Source organism: Sinocyclocheilus anshuiensis, unplaced genomic scaffold (genome assembly GCF_001515605.1).
Source record: "Sinocyclocheilus anshuiensis isolate Anshui unplaced genomic scaffold, SAMN03320099.WGS_v1.1 scaffold1823, whole genome shotgun sequence".
NCBI lineage: Eukaryota > Metazoa > Chordata > Actinopteri > Cypriniformes > Cyprinidae > Sinocyclocheilus > Sinocyclocheilus anshuiensis.
Window position 1 is genome coordinate 191,674 of NW_015549711.1, and position 15,168 is coordinate 206,841.

The 15,168-nt window shown below is 37.0% G+C and overlaps 1 protein-coding gene across 1 annotated transcript in view; it reads right to left on the reverse strand.

Annotated features, from left to right (window-relative positions):
- The window catches only part of LOC107660732 (tudor domain-containing protein 7B-like), a 27,072-nt gene extending 12,039 nt beyond the window's left edge, over positions 1–15,033 (reverse strand). The window contains exons 1-5 of the mRNA XM_016450132.1: positions 14,972–15,033; positions 7,338–7,476; positions 3,729–3,935; positions 3,499–3,643; positions 434–618 (exon numbers count right to left, since the gene is read on the reverse strand). Coding sequence (XP_016305618.1) covers positions 434–618; positions 3,499–3,643; positions 3,729–3,935 — 537 coding nt within the window. The 5' untranslated portion in view covers positions 7,338–7,476; positions 14,972–15,033. The remainder of the gene's footprint in view (positions 1–433; positions 619–3,498; positions 3,644–3,728; positions 3,936–7,337; positions 7,477–14,971) is intronic.
- Between the last annotated feature and the right edge of the window lie 135 nt (positions 15,034–15,168).

Consider the following 15,168-nt stretch of genomic DNA (forward strand, 5'->3'; position numbering starts at 1 on the left):
CACACACACACAGACACAGACAGCACCCTTCATTCGATCGCTGAATAAGCACTGGGTTCAGACAACATTCAGCTGAACTGCTCTCTGTTATTGCCAATCAAGTCAGACAGTATCAACAGCTAGAGACACGTAGTTGCAAAACTGGAAAATTAAGAGTCGGTGAAAAAATATAGAGCTTGTTTCTGTTGACTCATTAGGACTTGATTTGTATTCTCAGCTACTTGCTTGGCAAAATGCTGCTCACACAATAGGTGCGTTTACTTTAAAAGATGCTTTTTCGTAAGAAAGTGTCAGCTGTACTTTTTATCTTTCAATATAGGAATTTCAAAGTACTTTAACTTGTTTATTTGTAGCTCTTAATGTGTCTATAATGCAAAGTTTTAAGTCAAGTGGAAGACTCCACTTGACAGGCTTTGTGTTTTTGAGTCTTTCACCTTTCTGAGGGAAGGGAGGGTCTTCTTGTGGGTGTGTTGTGGGGTCTGCCTCCTTTCCCATCAGGCTGGGAGTCCCTCAAGCTTCCTGTGCGAGGAAGGGGGTCTTCATGTCCCCCTCCACGACCTCCACCTCGCCCCAGATGTCCACGATGGTCGGGCTGTCTCAAAGATGTCCTTGGCCTTGCTATGAAGGAGATGAGACAATATCTAAATCAAAAAAGTCAAATATATAATCTAATATATAAGACTGAAAATAACACACATATAATTCCAGGCCTATTTCCTATCTACAGAGACAGAATTTGAAGCATTTGAGTGTCCTGTGAACCCTTTTACAGTGCTTTGTAATGACAGGAATTTCCTTGAACAACCATTTCTATCAACATACTGCAATTAAAGCACACTTCCTCACATGGACACTATTATTGCTGGATTACACTGTGTCTTTACCGGGTACTAGAAAAACAAACAGAAACCACTATAATCAGTGGTTCTGTCTACACTGCATGCATGCCACGACGAGTCACCGACAGTAAAATGATGCAGTAAGCAGCATTTTCTAACAATAATATCAACAAGATGAAAAAAATCTGTATATTTCTGATTGTCAGAAGACAATAAAGGATGCAAACCCACCACCATAAAAGTATCATAAAATTGGTCCATACGACTCATATGTTCTAAAGCCATTCAACAGCTTTGTGTGACAAACAGACTACAATGTTGTCATTTATTTCTCCGATGGGTTGTTAACTGCTGTGATTGGATCTCTGATCAATGAGTCAGTGAGTGGAACATGAGAAAATATCACTCTGACTCGTGCTGTTATTTTCAACCAGATCAATGGATTAACTGAAAAAAATCCAACTCAAAAGAACAATTTGTTCACAAATCAAATATTACATGCTTCTCTCATAAAAACATATGTCAGACGAATATTTTTAGTGAACTGTGACTTAGATATCTGTCTGTTCTTCACACAAAACAGTCATACAGCTTCAGAAGACTTGGAATATTGATAACAGTAATATGGACCGCTTTTATGGGTAGATGCCGCTTTTGCTCCTTTTGTGCTCCATTTCTCCTTTGTATTCCATGGAAGAAAGACAAACACACATGTTGGGAACAACATGGGAGAAAGTAAACAACAACAGATTTTTTTTCTCTGATCTCTTTAACAAATCCTATAGAAACAATAGAACAAATACTATTTTTATAGAAACTATAAAAATATCAGTTTGTTGTGCTTAATCCTTTAATCAAACAGATGAAGCCAAACACTGTAAGCTAGATCAAACATATATCATTGCACACAAATCAGTTTACTTAACAGACAATCTATAAGGTATAACTCTGCACATTCTCCAACTAGATAACCATGAAGTTTCTGGAAGTCAGCATAATCACGAGAAATTAGAACATGCACCAAAATATTACTCTCCTCTTTACACATAGCATTTGAAATGCAACAGCAGCTACAAACTAGTCTCAACTAAATAACAATTACATCATACTCACACTGTCAACAGGACTTCAAAACCCATTTTCTCTCATACACATTCAATATGACATCATTCCACTAACCTGACTGTAACAGAATGACATCATATCTTCCAACCCGGCAGTAAACTCAGCCGACTGCTTGCTAACAGCGCAAGCCGTCCAACCGGTCTAGCGTGGAAAAGTGGCAGCAATTTAACACGTTATCACTGTCTACAGCCCTCCTGAGATAAGCGCTCCACAGGCTGATCGTTTCTGCAAGACAGCGGATGGTGAGCTAAGTAGACAAAAACAGGCAGAGCATCACCACAGCAGCGGCAGTTGAGTCATTAAATAACAGATGAGGGGAAAAAAAAGAAACGTTTTCAGACAATCCTCCCCTGAACAGCCACGCAGCCTCTGCAACAGCCTCTCCACAACACTGCAGTCTCCAAACCTCCCTCTAGGTCAATACAGATGCCCGCTTTCTGCTGTATCACAGCAAGCCAAGTAAATACTGAGTCACTGATCAAGGGACAGCGTGAGCGCAGAAAACCCTGAAGCTGACAGTGAGTTTGCAACTCCCAGAACAGCCGCAACCTGTAATCTGAATGATCTAATGCAGAGCTTTATTCTTAGTACATCCAGAACTGTGCTCACATCCTCAGAGGAGTTTAAATAGGCCACACACACAACCAAAAAAGACACAGGATGCACAGGACACTAGCATACATTCTCTTTAAAATGTCTCATGGATAGCACATAGACATATTGCATTCACAGTCACATCTAACAAAACTGTAAACTAAAATATGCTTTAATGTAACTTCTACTGAAACTTGCATTTCACGTATTTGTAATTATACATGTTTGTAAAGATTATGTTGAAATGTAGTGCATTTCAAATATATTAACTGTAAATGTAACATTGCATAACACTACAGTTAAAATTATAATGAAGTACTTTACATGTGCTTTCGACAACAAATCAAAATAAATGTACTTCTTTAAAGCATGACAATAGATTATTAAATTAACGATTATTTCAAATGTACTTTTAGCATACATTCTCTAAGTGTGACCCAGGACAACTAAACCAGTCATAAGGGTCAATTTTTCGAAATTGACATTTATACATCATCTGAATGCTGAATACATAAGCTTTCCATTGATGATTGTTAGGACAGGAAAATATTTGGCCGAGATACAACTATTTGAAAATCGGGAATCTGAGGGTGCAAAAAAATCCAAATATTGAGAAAATCGCCTTTAAAATTGTCCAGATGAAGTTCTTAGCAATGCATATTACTAATCAAAAATTAAGTTTTGATATATTTGCAGTAGGAAATTTACAAAATATCTTCATGGAACATGATCTTTACTTAATATCCTAATGATTTTTGGCATAAAAGAAAAATCAATCATTTTGACCCATACAATGTATTTTTGGCTATTGCTACAAATATACCCTAGCGACTTAAGACTGGTTTTGTGGTCCAGGGTCACATATAATGTATTCTGAATAACACTTTAAAGTAAGAGTTGCATGCACAGTCATATTTAACAAAACTAATCAGAGTCTCACCATTCAGTGCAAGAGGAGCTGCTGGTTTGACTCTCATTTGACAGTTCACAACTTGAGGTCGGCCGGTCCTCTTAGCTGTGCGCTGACGGGCCGCAAGCTTAGTAACGTGGGTCATCTCGTTTCCTGTGGTAGCATGGCATACCACCTATGGGTTTTTAACCATTTAAAGTTTTAGTATTCATGTATCCCTGCTGAATAACTGAATTTCAAAAGGTAAGGGAGAGACTTACCTCCCCAGACTGCCCTTTATCCAGTTTCACAACCGAAGGCATGCTGTGCAGGAGGGCATCCAGCGTGGCATACCCCAACTGTTTATAAGGTATGAGCTCACCCGTCAGGTCTTTATACTCTACCTGCAGGTTAGACAGTGACACGCCACTCTTAGCGGACTGGAGCACCGCCCGTACCATCTTCTTCACCAGTTCCTCATCTGCCATCTGAAAAACAACAAGGAGACACTACTGTTCAAATGTTTGAATTTGGTGAGATGTTTTAATTTTTTTAAAGAAGTCTCTTATGTTCCTTAAGGCTGAATTTATCTGATAAAATTTACAGTAAAAACAGTAATATTGTGAAACGTTATTATTTAAAATAACTGTTTCAATGTAGTTTAAAATGTAGTTTATTCCTGTGATGACAAAGCTGTGTTTTCAGCAGCCATTAGTCTTCAGTGTCACATGATCCTTCAGAAATCATTCTAATATGCTGATTTGGTGCTCAAGTAACATTTCTTCTTATTATATTGAAAACAGTTGTGCTGCTTAATATTATACATTTCTTTCAGAAAGTTCAAAAGAACAGTATTTATTTGAAACAGAAATTGTTAATCGTACCAATGTAAAAGTCTTTACTATGAATTTAATGCACCCTTTAATGCACTAAAGTATTAGGCTAGTTTCTTCCAAAAAAAAAAATTTGCCCCCAAATGTTTGAATGGTAGTGTACCTTTACACTTGATACCAATAAAACAATTTTGCACCAACAGATCACTGTAAAGCCACATTGGCAGAATAAACAGTGCTAGGTGGTCAGAGGTCACACAACTGTTAATGGGTTTACGAGTCCTGCATTGATCTCCTTTATGCTGAAGAATGTTATTGATTACATAGGGCTGGACGATATGGCCAAAATTGATATCACGATATATTTCTTAATTTCGGTCGATACGATATAATTTCGATATCGATATGAACACTATTTATCTGAAATAGAAATCTTTTGTAACATTATAAATGCCTTTATCATCACTTTTGATCAATTTTAAGCATCCTTGCTAAATAAAAGTATTAATTTCTATAATTTCTTTCCCCAAAAAATAATAAAAATTATACTGAATGGAATAGTGTATAATGTTACAAAAGCTTTTTATTTCAGATAAATGCTTATCTTTGGATCTTTCTATTCATCAAAGAATCCTGAAACATATCACCGTTATTGAAAAAAATTATATTACGATACATATTGATATTGAATTATTGTCCAGCCCTATGATTACAACACATATAAAGCTACTGGACAATCAATGACCATATCTGATAGCAGACAAACAGTTAAATATGTTTTAGAATGGATCTCATCAAGTCTTGTTTATCCAAACTTAACATTGGCAGGTAAGAGTATGCAACTGTGGTACTACTGGCATTTAATGTCATTTTATTTTTGGTATGGGCAAAGTGGTATTGCTGATGTGACTAATGAATTGAGCAAAGCACATTGCCTTCTAGACTAGCCGGTCACAACCAGACAGTTAAAGCTGCACAAATGGATCATCTCATAACACACTGTTTATTCGTTTTATGGCCAGTCAGAATGGCTTATGTTCAAGAAAGCAAGAGCCAACACCAGCAGTTTAAATCAGCAAGTATCCATAGAAACCACTTTCAAACCCGTGTGAATGAGAAATACACTTTAGCATACTTTTAAAAAGAGTAGTTATTATGGAAATAATACACCTCAAAAGAATATATTTAACTGTGAACTGAATGTAACGTTTTCAGACACTTAACTGTACATATAAACTGCATAATTATAGTTTATATTTATATTAAATACACTTAGCTGAACTTTAGAGTGATTTTTGGCCCACTTGAGTAGGATTACAATAAGTAGGCAAAATCTTTATATGTAATTTCATAATTACTTCTGTCTTTGAAATGTGGTTAAAGTCTTCTGCTGAAGTCTTCTGTAATGACAATTATTTGTGGTAAATATACTTTAAAGTAATTTTTATTGAAACTCGTTTGTCATGTATGTCATATATTTGTAATTACACATGTAATAATTAAATTGCAACTTAGTACATTTACAATATGTTACCTTTGTAATATTATATAACACAATACAGTTAAAATAACTATCAAGTACTTTACATGTGCTTTAGTACTGCATGTTAGTCAAAACATCAAAAGAAATGTATGTCTTTAAAGTACAACAAAAGAAAATATTATTAACACATGTATTTAAACTTTTATTTTGACATGACAAAGTGCCCTTTTAAAAAATGTACTTAAGTGTCTTTACACTCTAAAAAATGCTGGGTTAAATACAACCCAGTGCTGGGTTAAATACAACCCAGCATTTTTTAGAGTGTAGAAACATAGTCATGAAAGTGACTTTAAATACAGGTAAGTGGCCTTTTATTTAATAAATATTATATTATCTGCAAGTACAGTTTTTTAAGTACACTACAAATGCACATTTAATTGTGTAAAAACAACTACCCAACTTTTGCAATAAATGCAAACCTTATTAACCGTTAATGTCCATCACTTTTAGCACGTCATATTTCATAACAATTTCTGTATTATCTTCTATTACTTAGTAGTGATGTACATATTTAAGCTACAATTTTAATTCATGTGCATTTCATAAATAAATCTCCACTGTGACTGAACAAGCCAATAAGGCGCCTTTTTGCATACACATCACAACAAACTATTTGTTGTGGTACTACAGGTGTTTAGGAAAATGCTTTTTTTTTTATATATATATACCAAACAAGGTCGAAATGACCTTAAGAAAACAGAAGTTAAATAGGTTTGGTCCTGCCTGTAAAATGTCATAAACCATGAAGCTGCAGGTAGTTGACATGACATGTCAAGCACTGTAATGATAGCAGTGTCATACAGTATAATGCATCTAAAACTACTTTAAACAGCATTAAATTTAAATGCAATTTTTTTATAGTTGCAATGTTTTATTGTTGTGACTTTATTTATACTTCCTTTTCCTTTATATATATCTATTTAAATAGTATTCTAAAATCTTGGTGTTATCCATGTTAAAATGTCCGTGTTAGTTGTCACACACCTGCAGCACAATGTGAGCATCTATCAATGAAATGAAAGAGAAAGTAATGAGAATTGGCGTGGCAGAGCTCGTGTGCACTACACGTTTAGAAAGTTGACGTGCTGTTTTCAGGACAGGTAGAGACACACCCTTTACTCTGGACAAAACTTAACGACGGTCGGTCGCAATCAAAAACACTTTATAGCTGTATTTCACACAGTTCTTTTATAGTTAGACGACTTTATTTAGTTGACATTTGATGTAAGTTAGTGTATCTACAGCAGGAAGGTTGACACAATGAGCATACATCATATTTACAGTGTACGTGTTAAAGAATTTCTCCAAATATCTCACTATAAACATGTTTTAAATGTGTGTTCTGAAGTTTAATTTCACTTATTTGAACCGGGTGATTATTCGTGGTCTGTTTAGCTGACTGTCAATCAAAGTTACAGTAGTAGCTATAAACTGATACTCATGCGCGTCTCTCTTCCACCAAAGCTGCTTAAATATAAAGCGTCGGTATACTTTCACAATGTCTCAAGTCTTACCGCTCAATGGATGTGGGTCGGTCAGGCCGGTTTAGATGACAGTGACTGGCTCTGTGAGACTGGTCGCGGTGTCCTCCTCGCGGTTTGTCCCGCAGGCGGTGAGTGTGAGTCCCGTTGAGAGCTGCTCGCACCATCCCATCTGTAATTACACACAACGCGCATGCGCAGTACACACAGTATAAGCAGGTACAAAAGACTACTGATGTATTGTATTATACTGTCCTTTTACTGTGGTTTTTTTTTTTGATTACTTTGTTATTGTTTTATCCTTTTAAACTTATATTGGTAGAAAAACGATTTCGTTGAAAAGGAAAAGAGCATTTGCTCGACCAAATGTACACTGAAACGCATTTTAACATTCAACACGCCTTAATTGCAATTTATTAGATTATATTTTTGTTACTGGAAGATCCAGCTAATATTAACCAGTTTAAGATGGTAGCTGGTTCAAGCTGGTTTAAGCTGGTTATTAGCTGGTCAAAGCTGGTGGACCAGCTTGGCTGAGCTGGGGAATCATGAAGTTGTTTTGATAGTTGGAAACAAGATAGATTTTTTTAAGAACCAGTCTAAAAAATTATATCTTTAATGGTTCTTGAGTTACAGGCATGCAAACTTTTTTGGGGAAAGTGCTTTTTCACATTTTTCACATTTTGGAACTGTCACCATTGGCATACAATTTTGTTTAAGGATTGCTGAAATACATTATTTAAGTATATTAATCCAAGCATTTAATATTTCTTGTACTTAATACATACCACTTTCAGCAGACGAAAATGATCAAGATCTAAAACTGCATGGTTGAGTTGATACACACTGACCCAGTAACAACATTTATAGTATGAATGAAAAGCATTTAATTATTATATATATAATATAATAATGTAATTATTATATATATAAGTTATGCTCCACACAACTCCACAAACCCCCCAATGTTATAGTTGTCATAACTGTTTTATGGGACATCAAAACCATACTGCATGCCTGCAAAAATAGTAGTAACTCACCCAAAACATACTGTATGGCCCACTGTCACCGTTAACACACATGGAATGACCTAAGTTTAAATCTCCTTTAAGGGAACAAAACTGTATCCTGGCACAAACAGACAGAAAGACAGATTGATTGACTCACGCACAAATAATTGGGAAATATAGCAGAATTTAATGTAGTGATCTTAAGTAGGATTATTCAGATTCTATAAGTTTAAGATGAAACAAGACAGAGGTCCACGGAGGCCATATGCTCACACTGTACAGTATTATACTCAACAAACAAATATTTACAATGAATATAAGTACACTGGTAGGATAAAAAATAAATGCAGAGCAAGTACAGAGTAAATATAGTAAATGTGAGTTAAATACTGTAAGTAAAATACTACAAAATTATCACGAGTGACAAAATGATACATGTGTAAGCTAACTTTTTACAGCAATTTTGCAGTAATTTTTTCAATGCTGTTATAGAGCGTCTCATATTTATTCAATTAAATGTCCCTTTCAACAGTGTTTGGAAACACACAGCAGGGACGTTCCCTCCTAGGAGGCAAGGGAGGCAGTGTCTCCTCAAAAAAATTGGATGACAAAATAATCGATATTACAAACATAAATCGCAACTATTACTAAATATGGCATTAAAAGCATAAAAGTCACTTGTTTTTATAAAGTAACACTGTCCAACAGCGACACCCGCAGGTAAAGTTACAGCGGAGGCTTGCCTCCCTTCAGACTTACAAGTTACAACAGAGACCCCTTAGTGTGCCGTGACCAGTGGCGTAACTACAGACAGCAGGCAGTGCAGCCGCACTGGGGCCCGTGCCGCGGGGCTGCCCACGTTGCAAGCGACTATATTAATGATAAACATATTAATAATAAAATAGATTCTGCACAGTACTAAATAAATACATGAATTCGCATAAGCTGTCTGTGTGCTATAGTAGCCTCGAGGTAGAACTTTTGTCACGCGTTTCTGAGGTTTTGGGTTCTAATCCACCCACGTGTAGTTTTTTTTCCTCTCATTAAAACCAAAGGTGTTCATCAGTGATTGTATATCAAGAGCAAGGACATGTTTGTGTGCATTTTGTTTTGTGCTTTTACCAGAACAAAGCGTACGATCGTCTGTGTGAAGACTGCGCATTGTGCACGAGTGCAAGAGAGAACTGATAACTTGCCATTTCGGTTTGTTTCTCACCAAACCCTCAGTATACCTTCAGAATGCTTGGAATATACGCCACGAGATGCATAGGATTATTTTATGACAGATATGCATCCGCTTAAAAACAACAAACAAAACCTAAAGTCACCATTCTCTGCCATTAAATTGGCAAGTGCGAGCAAAAGAAAACAAACGCTTTCTGCCGTCTCGGTCTTGAGCAGGAGCGCTTCACAATGATGAACCTAAACTCAGGGAACTGCCTCACAGACATGATAAAAATATATAGAAAGCTATAAATTACTACTTTAAAACGAAATAATTTAAATCGAAAACAAAAACTCTTTCATTATGTAAACCGTAAAGATGCTTTTCTCTCTAAAGGCACGTCCAACGAGGAGATGGCGAGTAATTTTTTCATCACCATCTAAACTATAAAAATAAGGAAAAGCCTTAAACAGGCCTAAAAAAATACTAAAAAATTATATTTTTTCAGATTTTTATGTTGCTCTGCTCTAAATACCTTAAAATTTAAAGGAATTGTTGCAATGCAATTTTGTCTGATATGTGAATTATTTATTATATTTATTTAGATACTGATTTTAGTTGGTCTAAATTAAGTAGGTTAGGCACAAATTTGCTTATATGGGTTCCCTTCTAGACATGAGCGCTGTGTGTTTGTATGTGCTTCATAACCGTGCACCCCAGGGGGCCCGTAGTAATAGCCTGCACTGGGGCCCGTCATTACTAAGTTACGCCACTGGCCGTGACTTTTCTGTTTTTTGTTTGTTTGTTTGTTTGTTTTATTAAATGCTTGAAAAAACAATAACTGTCCTGCGTCATCAACCCGGAACTAAAGTTCGATTCAGTTCGATTTGTGAACCGGTTCGACCGGTTACTTCCTGAGAACCGGCTCAAAAGAACGATTCGTTCAAGAACCGAACATCACTAGTGTTACACAGAGACATTAGTATGACTGTCTGCAACAATACATAAAATCAGTAGAAAGCGAAAAGTAGAAAGTAGAAAGTGAAACAATAATGACGCACAAGACATTAAATGAATGAGTAAATTAAGTTGTATAAAATTACAACTTATAACGCACAAGTGATAACACGCACAGACAATTATAAAAAATACCTCTGTCCTAATATGAAGAGTTAATTTGCAAAAACAGATAACTCCGTTTTTAACAATTTTCAAAAAATAGTTTTTCCTGTCTCTACTCCTGCACTGCATTAATTAAGGCACGTACATTGATTTGGCGCTTACGCTTCCAACTCTTGTTCATGTGACTGTTTTTAAGCACGGACTCCACTGAGGCTACCAACACTATTTGCATAACTAATCATTATTCTTCTCATCCCAACTGAGATGCACTGAGCTGAGCTACTGTGTGAATGAGTTCACGTGTAAGAGTATCTCTTATGGCAAGCTATTAATGCTCACCATGGTCAGCCTATTTCATGTGATTGATGCGGCGCTTTTGCTACCAACACTCGCTTCACATGACTGGCTGCATTATGTGACTGCAGCATACATTATTGTGCACTAGAGATGTTGGGTGCTTCATGCTACCAAGCAGTGGTTTGCATGACTAATTACTCTGTTCTTTTCAGCTCCGCTGTTGCATTGAGCTGGAACTGTGTATGAATGTGGGCAACCTACAAGTGTGTTTGCCTCTCTATCAGCTGTTCCGCCGCTTGTTGCGTTTCGGACTGATTTTGACCGTTCTTTGCGCCTTAGCTTTGGAGATCGAGAGTATAGCCCTAAAGCCATTGGTGCAGGGTATATGTTGACATCCAAGTCCCCACTCTGTGGTTGGTGCTGGCATGCCTGATTTTAGTATCCGTTACTGTTCGAGATTGGTTTGTGACCATCGATCTAAGGATGCGTACTTCTGCATCCAGATCGTCAAGAGACACAGGAAGTTCCTCAGGTTTGCTTTTGGAATAAAGCTTGCCAATACTGTATTCTTTCATTGAACTGGACTCGAACGCAAGGTGAATGGATGCGTCTTGGTCCTGTTGTCACGGGGTGTCTGAGTTTTGAGTTACCTTGACGATTGGCTGATATTAGCTCAACCACACAAACTGTTTGGAGCAGCGTTTCTGGCACTCAAACGGTTCTTACCCAATTGAGTGGTTGTCACATTAGGTCAAGGACTGACAACACGGCTGTGGTCTCATACATGGATTGTCAGAGAGGATTACGCTCTCGCCCCCTGTGCAGGTTGGTGAGATGTGTTCTTCTTTGGACGCAGACCAGGTTCCTGTCGATCAGAGCAGTTCATGTCCTGGGTCACCTGAACTCAGGAGTGGACTTACTCTTGAGACAGAGTTTGGAGGCTGGAGAATGGAGATTGCACCCATAGGTGGTGAGTCTCATATGGCAGAGATTTGGCCGAGCGGAAGTGGATTTGTTTGCTAAAAATAGAGCATGCGCATTGCCCGCTCTGGTTTCTTTGTCTCCTCCGTCGCCTCTGGGTGTGGACGCTCTAGCCCAAGAATGGCCCAGGACCAGTCTTATGCCTTCCCGTCGACCCGTTTGCTCCCAAACGATTCTGTTCAGAGTAAGGTTGGTCAGAGTGAACGTCTGTTGTTGGTGGTGACGTTTTGGCCCACTCGTACGTGGTTCTCAGAATTGGTCAGTCTGTTAGCCGGCCCCCTTGGGAGGTTCCCCTCAGACACGACCTGCTGACTCAGGTTCGGGGCATGATTTGGACATCCCCATCAGGATTTTTGGAACTAATGGGTGTGACCCCTGAGCAGAGTTGAAATGTGTTCCGGTCTCTTGGCAGAGATTACCGACACTATTCTTAATTCTAGAGCATTGAAGTGAACCTATGAGAGGGAACATCTCGGTTACGTATGTAACCCTGGTTCCCTGAATAGGGAACGAGATGCTGCGATACTGGCCGTTCCGTACCTTCATTAGCACTTCCTTCGTCATAGTGTAAAATCTGATGAAATGCTAAATAGTGCTAAGCGCTATTGGCCAATAAATTGGCGTGATAGTATAAGGGCTTCAGACATTCGTCACACCGGAGATGTTCCCATAGCGATGACGTCATCGCAGCATCTCGTTCCCTATTCAGGGAACCAAGGTTACATACGTAACAGAGATGTTTTCTACACTCAATAGGCCTACATAGAGATCAGTAAAAACATGCACTGCAAAAAGTGACTCTTTACCTAATTACTGCAGAAAAATAGAGAATCGATGCGTAGTTGTCAATATCAACTATTTAAACGATTTTGAGCATATTATTTCTAATCCTAATTTAATGTTTAATTGCTTACCAAACCATATTTTAGCATAGTTTTGCACTGACTGTTCTATCAGAACAGCCAGCAGGTGGATTTCTCGATTTTAATGTTGCAAACTAATAACCACATATTGGACGTCTTCCTCCAGACGGCGCTTGGGGTTCAAAAACCTGAATATCCATTCAGCCGCCTTCAAACTTCATTCATTCATTCATAACTAATGACGCTAAATGTAATTGCTTAAATAGGAATGGGCTTTATATTACTTTACTTCATCCTAAATTTAAAAAAAAAAATTGTCTTTCTTTTTATTTATTCCTTCCCTTTCTAGTTTGTACTGATTTAAACAATGCATGAAATTTGGTATTGCGAGTACTTCCTGTGACTGTTTGCATCTAAGATGAATCGCTTGATGTATTCCCCAATTGTAAGTCGCTTTGGATAAAAGTGTCTGCAGCATGACTAAATGTAAATGTAAATATGTTAATTACAAATAAGCTGAGAAGTTAATAGAAATCCAACTCATCTTTATAAACTAATCTCAGCTGCCTTGTCCAGTATGTTAAATGACTGTGATTGGGTTTCAAAACTTATTCGATTTAAAATATATATTGATATATATATATATAAAAAAATAAAAAAATAAAATAAAATAGTCATCAACCAGGACTTGATTAGGCTATAAATAACTGCCATTCTACCACAATGCATCTTTTTTTATGTCCATAGAATACCCTTGTTTATTCTTTTCTTCCATATTCTGTTAATAGATATTGGTAAGTGGGCACACATAAGCCAAACCTGAAAGCTCTAGGGCTAGAAAGGCTTGTCTCATGAATATTAATTAGGATACATAACTAGACCATCCAGGAATGCTGGACCACCAACTGCCTGGAAAAGGGAGAGCTTTTGCCAACGTTTTAGGCTATAATCTCTTTTTACTTACATTGTTTCATTTTTTATTATCATAATACACTTCTATCTTAATACACTTCGACTAGATTTTAAAGGGGAGATAAAAACACTGTAGGCTACTGTAATCAAGAATCCATAAATTGCAGTTTTCCAGAATGCAAATACACTATCATTTCAAGCTGGGAATAATTTCAAGAAGGAATAAGCTGTCAATTGACATTTCTTGCCGGGTCACTTTGACCCATTACAATTTTTGAATTGTTGGAAATATTGGTTAATCTATATGATTTTGTGACTTATTCTCATTTATGATCATGAACATGCCTGCAAAAGATTTTGCTTTGTTGTTGTGGAATGTGCATACAAAATTTCTGATTTTGATGTTTACAGGCAACTACAATGTAATTAATTATTATAATTAATTATTAATTTAATTAATTAATTAACTACAATGTATTTTGTTATGTCAGTTTCTCAACTTCCCTGTGAGGGTATTTACATTATACATTTAGCAGACCCTTTTATCAAGAAACTTACACGGAAGGCATAGATATTTATCAGTTTGAATTGAACCCATGATCTTAGCTTAGCCATGCTCTAGTTTGAGCGTCAGGCAAGCACACAGAAGTGGTGCTTGTCCACATTTGTTGTGTTTAAAATGTTGTTTTTCAAAACAAATGTTAAAAAAAAATAGTTACAGTACTTTTTATAAAGTTCACACAGGTGATAAAAAAATGTTTATGAAATAGTTAATATTAAAAATCATATGCTAATGTGTTTATTTTATAATGTATGCATTATGAAAGCACTGAAATTGTGTTATGGCAGCATTTTTGTTTTTTAAAAAGAAATAACCTTGGCAAAAACCTTGGCACACATAAGTTTGAGTTACTGATAAATGTTTATAGACCAGTGTTAATGTTAAATGTTTGCTGTTTTTGCCCGATTTTTCCCTTTTAATGGTTTTTGATGAACTGTATTGAAGCCAATTAGGGCCAATTGACCCCCACCATAAAAACTGTACCCACATAATACAAGGGTTTTAAAACTCCACTTTCCTTTAGGCAACCAGAGAGGAAGGGGAAATGCTGACACTCTTCCTCTGAAGTTTTCTGAGTTCACCCAAATACACAGAGACACACCTACTAAGTTTACACTCATAAAACGGACCACCAGCAATTCTTAACTCACACCGTGTGATTATTAACTTTTGCTGAAACTTTGCGTGCCAAGGGTATTTATTTTTAAAAGCAAAAATGCTTACTGATGCCAAAATCACATAACACACACACACACCTCCGACAGGGGTGTAGGGAGTAGCTGGACCTGTTGCCTGTGGTTCTGGACGTTCATTTTCTTTTCGCCTTCGCCATTAAGGACATGAGTCTGTGCAGTCTTGTAACGTACGCTCTCAAAATCAGTTCCGCCACCTGTGCGCTTTTATTTGGTGACAGCGCGATGAGCGCGTGATCGACATTCCCATTCGCTTCTCC